Below are 15,942 nucleotides of genomic sequence, written 5' to 3' on the forward strand. Positions count from 1 at the left end.
ATGGATTGAGATATACAGGAAACGCAACAGAGGAGAGAGTCAACTTTGCACACATAGCTGGAAGGTTGTTTGATACTGCCACCACCACAGTATTTCCACAGCCCAAGACAAGCCGCTGGTTCAATGTTAGTGGCTTGTCTCTTCAGCAGTGGTGGTGTAGAAACAGAAAGCAAAGCTCTGGCTTCAGGCACTGTTTATCCTCCTCTCTCTGTGTGTAGTTGTTGGTCCTCTCCCTCCTTCATACACAAAAGCACTTTCATTTTTCAAGTACTTGGAGAAAGCGCTGGGCTAGAAAGCCATTATTTTGTGAAGCATTTGCAATCTCCAATTAGCTTTGGCAGTTTCCTGCAATTGAAACCTTGTGTTTATGTAGTCTTGACAAAAATTAAAGACTGCCAAGACTTAAGGTATACCATAAAACGTACATTATCCTGTGTGGGTTTTCTGAGGTCTACAAATTCCTAAGGTCAGCTGAGAAAGATAGTTAAAATCCCGTATTTTAAATTTGAGGAAACATTTCTATTCAGTTCCTAATATTCTGATTGCATAAGTTATCTGAGGCAGGGAGAGAGAAAAGGATATAATTAAGAATAAACCAACTGAATTATAGCTCAGCTTCATTAGCGAAAAAGAGAACCTTGTGAGGAAGGTTATTGTGTGAATGACTACATGTGACTTTGAGCTCTTGAGCCAGTAGAGTCAGAACTCATCTAGGACAGCAAACCTCTAACAGGGTATGATTTGTGCTTGAGAGAGAAGTCCAGCTCTCCATTCTTTTCACCTATTACCAAGTGTTGTAGGGAGAAGTGATCCTTTCAAGTAGTTGAAAAGCACTGAAAGTATTAACACTATACAGTGGTACCCCGCAAGACGAATGCCTCGGAAGACGAAAAACCGCTAGACGAAAGGGTTTTTCTTTTTCTGAGGTGCTTCGCAAGACAGATTTTTCTAAGGGCTTGCTTCACTAGACGAAACAGCCCTGCCTCTCCTGTCATGGCGACGGTCACTGCACGCACGCACGCTCGCTTCCCCGCTCCTCCGGCTCCCTCCCACCTTCCTGCTGACGGCTCCTCCGGCTCCCTCCAACCTTCCGGCTGCCTCGCGCCGCTGCCCACCGCCCTCAAGCGCTCCCCTCAGAGAGCCGTTGCCGCCAGCAGCCAGCGTTGCAGCTGGAGTCGCGCTCCTGAGCCCCGCCGCCCTCCAGCAGCCGCGTCGCGCGGTGTCCACAAGGCGCGGGTGAGTTCAAGGACCGGCTGCGGCAGCTGCCCTGCTTCTCCCCACCCCTCCCCCCCGTGGTGCTTCGCAAAACGAAAAAACTCGCTCTACGAAAAAACTCGCGGAACGAATTAATTTCGTCTTGCGAGGCACCACTGTACAGTACTGGCAAGTGGCTTGGCATAACATGGACAGTATTCACTGATACCCTGTACTCCATTGTTCCCGAGTTCCAGTAAACTCATTCAGGGCCATTCAAAGGCAGCACTTGTGGAACTAAAGATGTTGAATTCTGTCGTAGATATCATTCTATTCTCTGTGGGCCGAAGAGCTGCTAACCTCATATGGAGATTTGTGATTACGGTATATAAAAGAAGGAATTCTATGATAACTTGCATCTGAGCTAGAAATACTTCATCCCCTAGAATTCAAGTTGCACTATCCTAAGAATGATGGCAGTGGAATGGCCGTTGTGCAAGGTCGCTACAACTGGGTATCAACTATTCTTTTTGTAAGCATTATTTCAAGATTTACTTTTGGAAAAGTTCTACATTCCTATCCACACAAAATAAAAGAGAGTTTAATGAACACTTAAGCAGTTAGTTGTCCCTAATGTTGCCCATTTCAACTACAGTGGTACCTTGGATAACAGATGCTTCAGGTTACAGACACTTCAGGTTACAGACTCCGCTAACCCAGAAATAGTACCTTGGGTTAAGGTACCTCGGGTTCAGGATGAGAACAGAAATCATGTGGCAGCAGCGCGAGGCCTCATTAGCTAAAGTGATGTCTCAGGTTAAGAACAGTTTCAGGTAAAGAACGAACCTCCGGAACAAATTAAGTTCTTAACCCGAGGTACCACTGTATACAGAACTGTAATTTCACTCGAAGGAACATTTCCCTTCTTTTATTTCCCATTATGAAATATGCGCCTAATGATGTTTGGCATAATTAATATATCTGCCAGATTATGCAAGAGAAAGGTGGATACCAAAGGAATCATTCTGATCTTGAAAGAATGCAAATTGGCGAAGTCCAAGCATTTTGGAATGGGTTTTTATTGTGTATGCCAGATAGACAAAATAATTATATAGGCTCAGTCCCTTTTATGAAAGCTTCCCCTGGAAGGAACTGCCCATGACTTGGATTATTTGGTACGATGGTCTCTTCAGAAATTTTCTTTTTCCTTTGAGGCTTCCTACACAGGGCTAAAGGCTTATTAGAAAGACAAATGCACAACTGACCTGCACTGTGAGCAAAATCATGGAAAGTCAGAAACACAAATTTTGGTTTATTTGTATTGAGAAACTTGGCAACAGAAAAAGCACAGTGCTCTGAACTACAAGTACCCTTTGATTTGTTGGCAACAGGGCAATTATTGTCAACCCTGGCCAACCTTTGTCTGCATTAGTGAACTGAAATTGATAACTTTTCTCAACTGTTTTAAAGTGTCCATCGGATGTAACAGTAACTTTCAGTTATAGGTGAATTCTTCCATCATGTTCATGATTAGCAAACAAAATTAAATTTGACACATCATAAAAGAATGAAATGTAAAAATTATAAGGATTATTAAATAATTGTTAGCAGCATAGGCAATAAAATACATCTTGAACAAAGAACATTGCACTTTGACATAGCTCAAGCATTTTTAGTTACCATTATTTACATATCTTGTATAGAATAGCAAGACCGATATATATGTACAAAAACCACAGTGGAAACATAACAGTCCTAATGAAAGTATGCCAAGTATTGACTCCTTTTGTTCCATACAGTTGCCTGGGATGCTTAATAAGGAATCTGAATGTGTACTGTTACATACAAATATAGTTTAGAAAATTCCAGTTTTAATGTTTTAGCAGATTGGTTGTACTATTAAAACCTCTTCACTGCACAAGGAACTATAACAGCAACACACAGCAAACTTCAATGTAATATCATGTTGCTGTGAAGAGAGTGCCAGTCCCTGCTTAATTCAATCAATGCTGTGCTTTAAGTCATAGTCTTCGGGCCTGGTCTCTATCAGCTCTGCAGTAACTAAAATATTTGAAAAAAATAAAACTACCCAGTGAGCTCCAAAGGTAGCTCTCGACCACATAAGATCTCCCACTGCCTAGCAAGGAGAGATATTAGTTTCTCGCGGCTTTCTGGACTTGGGATGAAGACACACCACAGGACCTCTCGACTGCTGCTGCCTTCCTGGGTGACCTGTCCTTTAGGAAAACTGAGGACATTGTCAAAGTGATCAAGGGTCAGGTTCTGCATGAGATCTTGATTCTGAATGTCATCAAAAACAAACGTGAGCGCCTGCGGATATGTCTGGTATCCCATGAGCACTCTGTCTAAATCACGGATCCTTCTTCCATCTGCAAGTTGATATTTGTCTTTCTTTGGCGGTTCTTTAGCAAATTCAGGAAGTGGATAACTGATGTAATCCTCATCGAAAAGAAACATATCTGAGCTGGTTAAGATCAGCGTTTTAGGTTGAAGTGAGCTGTTGGATTGAGCAGTCCCTTCTGTAGCATTCACTTGAAACGCTAGCACATAGAGAAGTATATTCAGAGACTGGAAGTTAATCACACAGTTCATCTTCTCTGCTACTAGAAAGGCAAGGTCCCCAATTTCTTCTTCATTGGGATATATGAACTTCACTCTACTAGAATGAATCAGTTCATAATTCTCCATTTTCCCTGTAAGCAGAAATACACAATTTATAGTCTGCACTTATTAAAATAATTCTACCAAGGAAGCAACTAAAAAGTTAGGCTAAAATTCACACAGAATGTTTTTATCTGTAATATTAACAACAGGTTTTCAAACTGAAACTTGAAGTGATAAGTGGATACTCTGGCAAATATTAAAATAGGCACCAGTGAACTAGAAGTCACTGATTCAAATCTCACCTCTGCCATGCATTCATTAGATGTCTTAGGCAAGTCATTCCCTCTCAGCCTCAGTCCCTCACATGTAATATGATGGTAATCACATCAAGCAGGCCAGTACTATTTTAAGGATCATTGAAATAATGTATGGGAAGCACTTAGAACATACTAAATTACATCACTTTTAAGATTGCAGTTTAGTCCCTGCCCCTTTCTCCAAGATGCTTAGGGTAGTATACATGGTTATTCCCTTGCTCACTGTATCCTCACAGCAAGTCTGTGAGGTCAGACTGAAAGGTAGAAACTGGTCCAAGGCCACCCAGTGTGAGCTTCATGGCTGAGTGGGGATCTGAATTACAATTTTCCCAGGCCTAATCAGACAAACTAAGCACCACACTGGCTCATGCTAAGTATCAATAAATTGTATATAACACTTTCTGAAAGAAGTTAACTGCTGATGGTAAACATTTTTGTTGGCCTAACTTTTCAACTTCCTCTTTCATTCTTGGAATTTACTCAGGAGGGGGTGGGGAGGAGTGCTAAAAATGCAGTTGTCAGCATAATCCCATATGCTCCCCTCTACCCCAGTATTTTTTGTGCTTTTCAGTTAAGTTCTATACTTGTTTAGCATTGCCAGAAACACTATTCATACCCTCTCTATACATGCAAAGAAATCACATGGTGCAGGAGTCACAGGATTGTACTACTTGAGCCAGCAGGAATCTATCCATCCTGTTAATTTTGTATATGTAATAAGTTGGGCTTTTTGCATGGCAGGGACGGAGAAAGAGGAAAATCTAAATGGGTACAGTGTTTAGATCAGCAAAAAGAAAAAGAAAACTCAAGACAATTAAGGCTATTCATTTCCATCTGCTTTTGCATCTTCCCTTTTCTAACCCTCCAGACTCTACCCAATCACAATTTCCCTAAATCCTTAGAACAGGATTGTTAGAAATGTTCTTCACCATGAGCTTAAATTTTGCTACCCCCCCCCATTCTCTCAGTGACTCACATTAGAGGTAATTTTATGTACATGATGAACTGATGGGTGGAATACCCTTTTGTAGTTTAACATAATACACCTGTATCTGTTCTTTTTAACTCTATTTTCATTCAGGTAAAGGAAAAGATCAACAATCAGTGCTTAATGAATACACCTGTTTAGGCTGAACTTCCATACTGATTTCAGGGTCACTGACTGCATTGCCCAAAGGATTCCCAGCTGAATTCTGATTTACTATAAGACAGGGATGATGTAACCAACAGGAAAATGGCTTAAGATGTGGCAGGAAGTTGAGTTCTGAACCGGATTTTACAGTGAAGAGCTAAATAGTTTGAATACTATTCACACTGGATTTTCAAAATTCAGATTTTCATGCTGCAATTGTCTGGATTCCCAAGTCAAATTAGGGACCAATTAAAACTGTAAAAAACTTGCAAAAAGAAGGATAGCTTGTCAAAGCTACTGCTATGTAGGCATGCCAAGAGTTCAATCCCCTGGCTAAACAATTTGTGTCCATCTGAAGTCACCCCAGACTTACTGAGGAGCATCCAGCAGCTCTTTCTTCTCCAAGTCCACTGCACTCAGGCTACTCTCAGGAAAAGGAAGGGTACAACTGCATGCAAGAACTTGGGAAAGTACAAGATGCCAGACCTCCCTAGGTAAGGAAAAGCGGGCCTGAAGTGAACCTGCCTAGACATGTCAGAATACACTAGCTACCAAATGTAATGGCTTCACAGAAGACTGAAAGCTTAGAATGGGTCTGTCTGTGGGAATTGTTCCACATTTGCCACATTTCATATTCAGGTCTACAGCCCATATGTGTATACTTGGAAGCCAGCACCACTGAGTTCAAAGGGACTTACTCCCTAGTAACTGTGCATGGATTGAAGCCTGAGCCTACAATTCTAACAAAAGCTGCAGGTGTTGCCTCCTTTTACATATGTTTTTTTACAAAGATCTATGAAATTTACTGATAAAGAGTTGCCTCCTCCTTGTCTCAAATTATAAGTTCCATTATTGGCCAAATAATGTGCTAAACACACTGCATTTTCCTTAAAAGGAAGGATCTTAACACATCTAATGTATATTGCATACTCTAGAACAGTATGGCGAAATATATTTATAGGTCCTATTAAGTAAAATGTTTCCAAAAAAAATTACCTGTATTTTTCTTTCCAAATTCAGAGTAGAAGTCTTTGTCCACTGGCTCTGGGGATGGTGTCCTTGCCAGTAGTGAGAGCACTGCCATAAGGTGTTGAATAAAAGCATGAGTGCTATAACTGTCTCTGGTTAGACAAGTTAATATATGTTCAGCGGAACGCCCTGAAAACAAGACAGAATTAAATGTGCTTCAAGTCCTATTACAATTTTGCAACATTTTATGTAGGTTTCTTTCTGTTTAACAGAGGCTATATGTCCACTGGGCCAAATCTTAGGTTTTTATTAGCAGGGTTTGTCTGTTTCCTTCCTAAACATTCAATACCAAACCTCTGATGAGCACTGCCCCACTGTACAGGCAATACAGCAACACTTCTTTGAAAATCACACTTTTACCGGCAAGATGTCTCTACTAAAACTAGACATTTTCAGTAAAATGCGCCAGTGTTTGAAAATGTGCAGAACTTTAGCTGTGCCAATGCTAAACTAATGCCAGGCATGCTATAGATAAATCTCATTAACTGAGTATATAAGACCAAATGGTTATGATAAACTGGAACTACAGTATGCAATACTAAATGGTTATGATAAACTGGACTTACAGGCACTATCAGTGCACTGATACTTTTCAGGAACTCCCCCCCGGTGGGAGGGGAACAGAAGGAGGAAAGAGAAAGGGAAATGGAAAATAAATTTACTTACCAGCAAGTCGAAAATACTGATCAAAAAGTCCAATGTTCACTGAGTGGAGATCATTTAATTTTAGGACCAAGCAGTGAGAGAGATGGAAAGAACTGAATTCATAGTCCAATTGTCCATTGCTCCAAAAATCTGTTAAATTGATTATTGGATAGTATTTAAGAAATTTGGTAATTTTATGAGAAGAAATGTGAAGATCATTTTAAGATCTCAGAAGGGAAGGTTCACTAGTCAGTGCAACTTTTTTTTTTTTTTTTTTACAAAAAATAGAAATAACCCCCTACTAAAGGTGGAACTTTGTATTGCCCTAGCAAAAATGGGTTCCCTACCCATGTTTGCTGAGGTAATAGGAGTACAGTGGTACCTCGGGTTACAGACACTTCAGGTTACATACGCTTCAGGTTACAGACTCTGCTAACCCAGAAATAGTACCTCGGGTTAAGAACTTTGCTTCAGGATGAGAACAGAAATCACGCAGCAGCGGCGCAGCGGCAGCAGGAGGCCCCATTAGCTAAAGTTAAGAACAGGTTAAGAACAGTTTCAGGTTAAGAATGGACCTCCAGAACGAATTAAGTTCTTAACCGAGGTACCACTGTAATAGCATTTGTAAAGGAAAATAAACAAGCAGCAACCATTGATGCTCTCCCAGCTCTCCCCTGCAGACCACTCCCCAATTATATTTTGCCCTTGCAGCTAGCCTAGCTGCTGCTGGTGGTGGTGGTGGTGGGGGAGATAGCTGAATACAGTCTTGTGGGAAGGGTTATGGGGAGAATTCACAGCTCAGCAAACTTAAGAAATGTATTTCCACCTGCCAGTTCTCTTTTGCAAATGCCTCTTTATCCCCCCTGCATTAGCGTTACAAGAAAAACACAGTGTTCCCAAACCTCCTTGCCTCATGGCATGCAGTTCTGTTCCAAGAGTGGCCTTAAATAATTATTCAACATTGAAAAAAGGTAATGAATCTCCTTTTTGTATCTTCTAACCCCAATGCCATTTTTCTGCACTCGTGGGAAATCATGGCACACACAGAGCTTTTTCTGGGGGACCGGGGATCCTTCCAAAGGATACCACCCATTCTAATTCATTAGTCAAAATGGTTCATCGTACAATGAACGTCAAGAATATGGAAGTTGCTCCAATCTAAAATCACTTGTCCTTGAGAACATTATTAGAAGCCAGGGATTATATATTCTGCCTTACCGAAGTGGCGTTCGTTAGAATGACTCACGGAATCGTCTAACAAGAAGTAAATAGCTTTAGTTGAGAGCAGAACACAAGCTGTCGCTTCCATATCAGGAGCTTTATAAAACAGAACAGATGACCACATGAGATGCCTCAGCTCTTCGTTTTCCACCTAAAATATTGACAACGCAATTAATCAACTATTTCAAGTGTCTGAATGCAGCTTCTTCGTCAATAATTATAAAATGCGAGTCCTTTCTAACCCACTTCATATTCAATTGCTGGAGAGTATAGCTTCAGTTCGGGAAGAAATTCATACAATCGTAGAGTTGGAATGCCTGTTTGCCACTGGAAATCTTCCCTAGTGATATAACAAACTGAGGACTGATTAAACATGTGGAGCAAGAATTCCTGTGGATCCACATTTTCCTATTGTTTGTGGCTTTGGTTTGCATCCATCAGTATTATGAAATACTCTTTAACATCCACTGGACCCAAGAGTGTTCCCATTTTCAGACTTTTAAAGTAACTGAGGTGCCCATTAGTTAACACATATACTGTAACAAAGTTTAGGTCTCACTATTGGTGGAAGCGGAATAACAATTTTGATGCTGCTGTAATGAGTGAACCCAAATGGTCAAATCATCATCATCATCAACAACAACAGAATATTCACAACCGTTGAGAGTTGTGGGAGTTAGTTCTTTAAAATGCAACTTGTACATATGATAAATTTATTGTCCTTGCTGTTGCCTGGTCTATTTGATTTTAGAGCAATAAAAAATCCAATCTATTGCCATATGACCTTATAATATTAATGATAGTAAAATCAGAAGTCATCAGCACTATTTCTATTATCATTTTCTCCCTCCACAGAAAAAGCTATTATGTAAGACAAAATGTATCCTGAACATATATTGCGCTTGAAAATTCATGCCACCATAAACCAGTTAGTTTTCAAGGTGCTAGAGGACAATTTAGCTTTTTTGCAGCAGAATAACATGGCTAGACTTCTGGAACCTCTACCATCAGGAATGTCCCTTCCCTGTGTATTGTACAATACCTCAGCAATGCTGCTGTGGAAAAATTCCATAATGGATTTTCCCTTTAGCCCAGCCACATACTGAAGAGATGAAGAGACTGGAAGGTGCACAGGTATTTGGTTCTCTTCAGTAATTTTCTGCACCAGAAATTCAGATGGATAGAGAGATGAGAATGGCAAATGTGGCTTGCATAAGCTGGGGACAAAGAGAGATGAATATACACTGTCAGAGGCAAACCCAAATGAATGAAACACAATTTCATTCAAACTTACAGACTCAGATTTGAAAGGAACCTTGGTGGTCAACTAGTCCAATTTCCTGCTTAGTGCAGGATGCAACTACAGACTCACTGAAAGATGATTGTCCCGCCTCTGCTTAAAATACTTCCTATCAAGATCCCAGGATCATGACCCTTAATCCAAGCTGAAAAGTTCATGTTAAAGCATCCTAGGTGTCTTAGCTGATCATAGCTGAACAGGAGCCAACAGTGTGATGCAGTTGCTTAAAGACTAAACAAATCACAAGCTTACCCTTAAACCCATCCCTTTGCCTCCTGCACTTTTATACGAATGACCATACATTAATTGTGCAGTTTTAACACCCTTACACACCTTAACTGTTTTACTTATTGGAACTCTTCCCAAGATGTACACCTCCTCTGTAATATTGTGCAGCATTTTGTAAACCGCAAGAGACAGAGGTCATCAAACTGGCAATTTATAGAATACTCGTTGCTCACTTCACTGCAAGCCTTCTTCACGGACAAGAAGTTCTCACTAGCTCTTTTTCAGCACGTGATTACAATGACACAACAGGGAGGACGGTGACCAACTTGTTGGCCCAGTCCTCTCCATCACATTTCTGTCAATGAGCTCTGCAGCCCACTATGCATTTGGGGGCTAAGTTCTGAACTGGGGAGCCTGCCACACCAGAGTATGCTCCCTGTGTGATTTAGAAGCTTCATCTTCCAGGAGTCTAAATCATACAGAGAACCTGCACGAGTAGAAGAGCAGCAGAAGTCCAGACCCTGGCATGCAGCTGAAAAACAAAAATATGCCAGAAAGCTGGGGCCTACAGGTTTGTTCCCATCTTCCCATACTGCACTATATGGCTAAATTTTTGGAGATGGCTAGTATAAACAGTTATCCTCACCTTGCAGTTTGGCCATGTCTCTTGGAGTCCCAGAGAGGGTTTCTTACAGATTCTGCTTTGAAAATAATTATAGTTTTGATGTCTTGTAAAAGTGTCCTCAGAAGACCGTAGATTCTTAGAAAACGGAATTTTTCATGAGGTAGGACAAATACAGCTGTGACAAATCTGTAGCCAACGAGCAATTCAAGCACATGGCCATCTGAAAACGAACCTTCTTGCTGAATAGAATGGCTGACAGGGTGCAAGAGAACAGAAGCTAGTGGAATCCTGCTCAGCTTGAATATGCTCCTTGCGTTCTCAGAGTCTATGTATTTACCTGGCAGTACATTAAAGTCAACTTGAACGATGTGTAGGTGTTGGGGTGTTAGAAATATCCAACAGGGATGGAACATGCAGTGGCCCTCTTCAGCAGATTTATGAAATGTTGAATAAAGTGCAGAACAACCGACGTGTTTAGAGGAAGTTTTGCCATCACTGGCAGATTCTAGCTGACACAAGACTTTCTGAGCATCAGCTTTATTACGGCAGAAAAGGTAGGCAGGGAAACATCCCTTTATCTCTGTGTTTTCAGATGAAATGTGATAAAATCCCATAAGCTGGTAGACAAATTCTTGCAAACTTGCTTTGCCACAGTACAGTACAGAACTTGTTAAAGCAGGCATACAGCTCTGAGAGCGAGACATATGTAAACAGGAATAGAAATCTTGCAGATTCTGAGAGTCCGAAACAACAAACAAGCAGGTATCACCCTTATTTACCTTGAGTGTCAAACATATTTCTGGTATTAAAAAGCCAAATTCTGTAAGGTCAGAATATGGAAAGCACAGTGCTAATTTCAAGGCAGAAAGAATATTCTGGTAGTTTCCTTTGGGATCTTGAGGGATTTCAAATACAGCTACCACACTATTGGTCAAAACCAAACAGGAAGCAAACTGCTTGAGTCCTTTATGAACCTGAATACAAAAGCTCCAGAGAACTTTGACTATGTCATCTGGCTCTGTTTTTGTGCTGTCAGAAGCTATTTGCACATTATCTGATGTAGGGATGAACTCAAATACATTGTCCCCTTCATGAAGCCCCATTTCAAAATAGCCATCTTCAGTATCTGCAACTCTGGAATCACTCAAAAGGTTCCCTGTTTTTTGAGTTTCCACTGAGAAAGAGGGTGCACTTTCCACAGCATCTGCTATCAAAGCAGAGAGATGTTGCACAAAATCCTGATTTGTGGCAGTGTACGACATACAGGTGAAAGGCAGGATGACAGTATTAAGAGAGTCGGGCAAGGCATCAGGTTCTTCTTTTGAATGGCCCAAGCTTTATTAAAAAAATAGAAAACTATATTAATCCAAGTTCAAAAATAATCATCCTATTTCCAAGTCTCACTCTGGTGTCTCTTCATTACTAAAATATTTAAAATACAAGTATATGTATTATTGTTGTTAATTATTATTATATGTAATGAGGCAACGGCATTCGAGATAAAAGTAGACGGTTGCTGAACATAAGCACAGGTATGCATTCATTCAGCTGGTCCTTACAAACCATTTTGAGTGTGTACAGTGTCCATCCTGACCTCAACTTGCCCCATCTGCATTTTGTGGAGCTACTTCCTGTTTCACGCTTCTGCTTTAAACAGGAGGTACAGGGAGCTCCCAGGCAGATGAACCCCCTTAAGTCTTCACAACTTTATTTCTCCTCTCTTTACAGAGATCTCTAGCAGCTACAAGTTTTGAATGCATGCAAATGTTCAACAGGTAGAAGTGGAAATCAAAATGAAACATCACTCTCACCACATGTGATGGGCATTTTCATATTTGTTGGAAGAGTCCAACTGAGAAGCAGGTACCTTGAAAGAGAAGGGAATCAGAATAACTAAGTCACACTCTGATGCATCTGTCAAGTTTGCCCCTGGTACTGCACAACTGAAGGGCAGTACATTCTTGTGTTTGCCATTGGCCAGGGAACTAAGGGCCACTGGGAGGCTGCTCCTACTGACTCCCAAGTAGAGAGTAATGGACAAGTGGAAGATCAGACGGTCCCCATGCATTGCATGCAGCTGCAGGGAGCTTGCTTTGCCAGTGCTTGCTGGAAAGAACACTTACAAGATCTTTGTAACTAAGAAGTGGGGTCTCTTTGCTCCTCCCTTCCAATCACTTTTCTTTTTGTGTTTTTAAGATTGGAAGCCTGAATCACTGATTGCTTTAAGAGCAGGAAAAAATATTAAAGTGAAGAAACAAACATACAAAAGGAGACACGATAATCTAGTAAAAGGTGGGCCTAGTCACATAACAACCTTAACATAGTTCAAAAGGTTAATATGGCTCAATAACTAGGTGAACTGTGGGCTATAATGTGGTTGCCATACGTTCTGATTATCCCAGACATTACTGGGATTTCAATGGTTTTTTTGTGTTGTCACTGAAAAGGGACAATGTGTCAAGTTCTTTGACATTATTTTTTTTTAAAAAAAGGTCAATTTGTTTGTGTCCGGATTTTCACTTCTTGAAATATGGCAACCCTAGATAACATGCTTAACTTTAAAATGACTTTAATAAGCATCACTTGGCTATCTGGAGTAGCTAGTGATTGCTCTGAATGGTGCTTTCCCCCTTTAAAGCAGCATAGCATGCATAGGCTTTGTTGTTCTTCAGTGCAACATGGCAAGTCAACAGGTAGCTCTTTGCAAGTCCTGATAATTAGCTGATCATCCACATAGGAACCTGCAGTCACTGTGATTCCAGGATACTGACAACTGGGTGCATCAGCTACCTACTTAACTTTGCCTATGAGGGAAGTTGAGAGAAGATAGGTTCTGGCCCACGAAGCAGATATAGTTCCCCACCCTTGCTATAGGTAGAAGACATGCCTGCTGAATTGCTTATCATTCAGTGAATACGGCAGATTTCGTTGTATCAGGAGCTTACAAGCAAACCTCAGGAAAAGAAAAAATGTTTGCTTTTTTAAAATAGCCATCGTATAGTTTCCTCATGTCAATTTTTGCATCTGTCTGTCTCTCTCTCTCTCACTCACACACACACACACACACACAAACAATTACAAATTCACTAAAGCAGAAAGATTATCTAACATTTGGACAGCTATTTGAAATATGTTTCCAGTCAGCCATCTTGCTTAAATCTTATTCCACTTTTCTCAGACATGACATTCAGGTTTGAGTGGGCTACAGACATAGCTGGTTTATGACAAAAACTATCTCAGAAAATGAGCCATTACCTGATTTCTGCTTCCCAGGCCGGGTGTTTCAGAGCATCTTTGAGTAACTGTATGGCTTGTAGGAGTCGAACTACTTGATGAGAAACTGCTGGCTAGGACTGTTTTTCTAAAAGTTATTTCTAGAACAGATAAAAAAACAGTTCTTGAACACCACTGATGTAAAAACAAGCAAATGTGATTTGAAATATACTAAATAGTATTAACTTTCACATGCTATGAGAAAGAAAATGCATTGTATTTCAAGCATACATTTATACAATGTCATCCTGTGCTTGAGATTACTTAGAGAAATGCACATCCATCAACTAACATGCCTATTTGACATACTGATAATTTAACAATAATTACTGAATATGCAGGTTCATCAGAAGCTTGGAATCTTATTACTTCCCACCCAGGTTTCTGCATTTATGCTTGACAGGAGCAAATGATCTCAATGGAGCTGCAGTCTTCCACTGAAATAACAGGGCTGCTGAAATGTGTGAAAGGCTTGCACTGCAGTTCATATTGTTTCAGATTTGAAGTCATTTAAATAATTTTGTGTCATTCAGATGAAAATTAGAGAGGCATCCATTTGTCCATTGCATTCATCCTTTTCCCTATTGCATATGTGAGCCCATGTTTGGAGTTTTCCATCACTGCCCCCCCAACTGTCCCATGACTGGCCAGCTGGACTCCCAGGAGGGCTATGAGTGGAGAGTGCGCTCAGGGAAGGAATTCATGTACTGAACAAGGCTAACTGGACTGGGTATTAGATATATTTCTTTGCAGCTCTCTTCTATATATAACCTCAAGCACTGAAGAGAACAATAATTGTTAAAATCAGACGACAAATGGAAATATTTTTAGCTGTCAATGTTTTTATAGTAATCGTAGCCATACATTCATGTGAAATGATCCTTGGTTATGGTATGAAATAAGGCTAACAGCCCAATTCTGTGTTTGCTCAGAAGTGAGAACAAATTATTACAGTGGGATGCGGTAGCTTACTCCTGTCTTAACAGAATAATGATAAGCACGTTTACTCAGAAGCAAGTCCTGCTGCAGACTGCTTCTCTAGTAAATGTGCTTAGGATGGCAGTCTAGAAGTGTCATGTAATTTAGTTTCAGAATTTCTTTTGTATTTCCTATTAATTTGCAACCAAAAAAATTAGGTTTTCAAACCCCTTAAAATTTTGAATGTGTAACATCACACATTGATAATTTCTTCAACAGAAGACCCCTACAGTCTACCTGTTCATTATGAAAGGGAAAAAAAACTATCTACTGAATTCTGACAGTAGTTAAGGAAGCTGAAGAAATATTTGTGCTTTTCTGTTTCCTGTAAAAAATATTTAAATATTGGATTTCCTGCAAAAAGGCAGTTTTCCTGTAACACTTGATATGATTAATACTTTAGGGAAACAGATGGTGTCACAAAAACATCAGCAGTTGTTTCAGAAAATAAAATGGCAGAACACATGTCCATCCTTGGAAGTTTCAACCCGAAAGACTGTTACAAACAGGGCTTCCAGATTTCATGAAGAGATCTCTCCCAGCTCCAGCTAGAGATGCCAGGGACCTCCTGTGTGCAGAGCAGAGGCAGGACACTGAGATATGACCTGCTCCATATATATATGTCCATGACTTTGAATTTTGGCTACATTGATATTTGAAAAAGACCCTGTGAAAACTAGCAACATTAAAAAAAACCAAAAGCACATAATTTTGGAGGAAATGTCTTGCACTGATAGAGGATAGAAAACAAGGAAAGATATTGCAACGACTTGCACATACAACATTTGGATATTTCCAAATTCCTACCGCAATCTTCTTAGTGTTTGAAGAAATGTGGTAAAATGTTTTCTACTTTATATTTTATTTGCTTGCAATAACCTATATAAATAAATTGAAGTATATTTACTGCTTATTTACTGCTTATGTAGTACTCTCAGCACGAGTAAGGTAACGGTAAGGTAAATGTAAAGGACGCCTGGACATTTAAGTCCAGTCAAAGGCGACTATGGGGTTGTGGTGCTCATCTCGCTTTTCAGGCCGAGGGAGCCAGCGTTTGTCCGGGTTATGCGGCCAGCATGACTAAACCACTTCTGGCACAACGGGACACTGTGACGGAAACAAGAGTGCACAGAAACACTGTTTACCTTCCTGCTGCAGTGGTACCTATTTATTTACTTGCACCGGCATGCTCTCGAACTTCTAGGTTGGCAGGAGCTGGGACAGAGCAACGGGAGCTCAGCCCATCACAGGGATTTGAACTGCCGACCTTCTCATCAGAAAGCCCAAGAGGCTCAGTGGTTTAGTCCACAGCGGCACCTGCGTCCCTTTCACCACCAGTAGTGAGTTATGGGCTGATGAGAACACACAAAAGAGC

General features: G+C 40.5%; 1 protein-coding gene across 1 annotated transcript in view; it reads right to left on the reverse strand.

The window, feature by feature from the left end:
- Window positions 1–2,255: 2,255 nt before the first annotated feature.
- NISCH (nischarin) overlaps window positions 2,256–15,942 on the reverse strand; it is a 33,118-nt gene continuing 19,431 nt past the window's right edge. Inside the window, exons 14-21 of the mRNA XM_083429337.1 lie at window positions 13,572–13,690; window positions 12,128–12,183; window positions 10,338–11,651; window positions 9,206–9,380; window positions 8,161–8,314; window positions 6,964–7,092; window positions 6,265–6,426; window positions 2,256–3,908 (exon numbers count right to left, since the gene is read on the reverse strand). Coding sequence (XP_083285463.1) covers window positions 3,280–3,908; window positions 6,265–6,426; window positions 6,964–7,092; window positions 8,161–8,314; window positions 9,206–9,380; window positions 10,338–11,651; window positions 12,128–12,183; window positions 13,572–13,690 — 2,738 coding nt within the window. The 3' untranslated portion in view covers window positions 2,256–3,279. The remainder of the gene's footprint in view (window positions 3,909–6,264; window positions 6,427–6,963; window positions 7,093–8,160; window positions 8,315–9,205; window positions 9,381–10,337; window positions 11,652–12,127; window positions 12,184–13,571; window positions 13,691–15,942) is intronic.

The sequence above is a fragment of the Podarcis tiliguerta genome (genome assembly GCF_965153285.1).
Source record: "Podarcis tiliguerta genome assembly, chromosome: 2".
Lineage (NCBI taxonomy): Eukaryota > Metazoa > Chordata > Lepidosauria > Squamata > Lacertidae > Podarcis > Podarcis tiliguerta.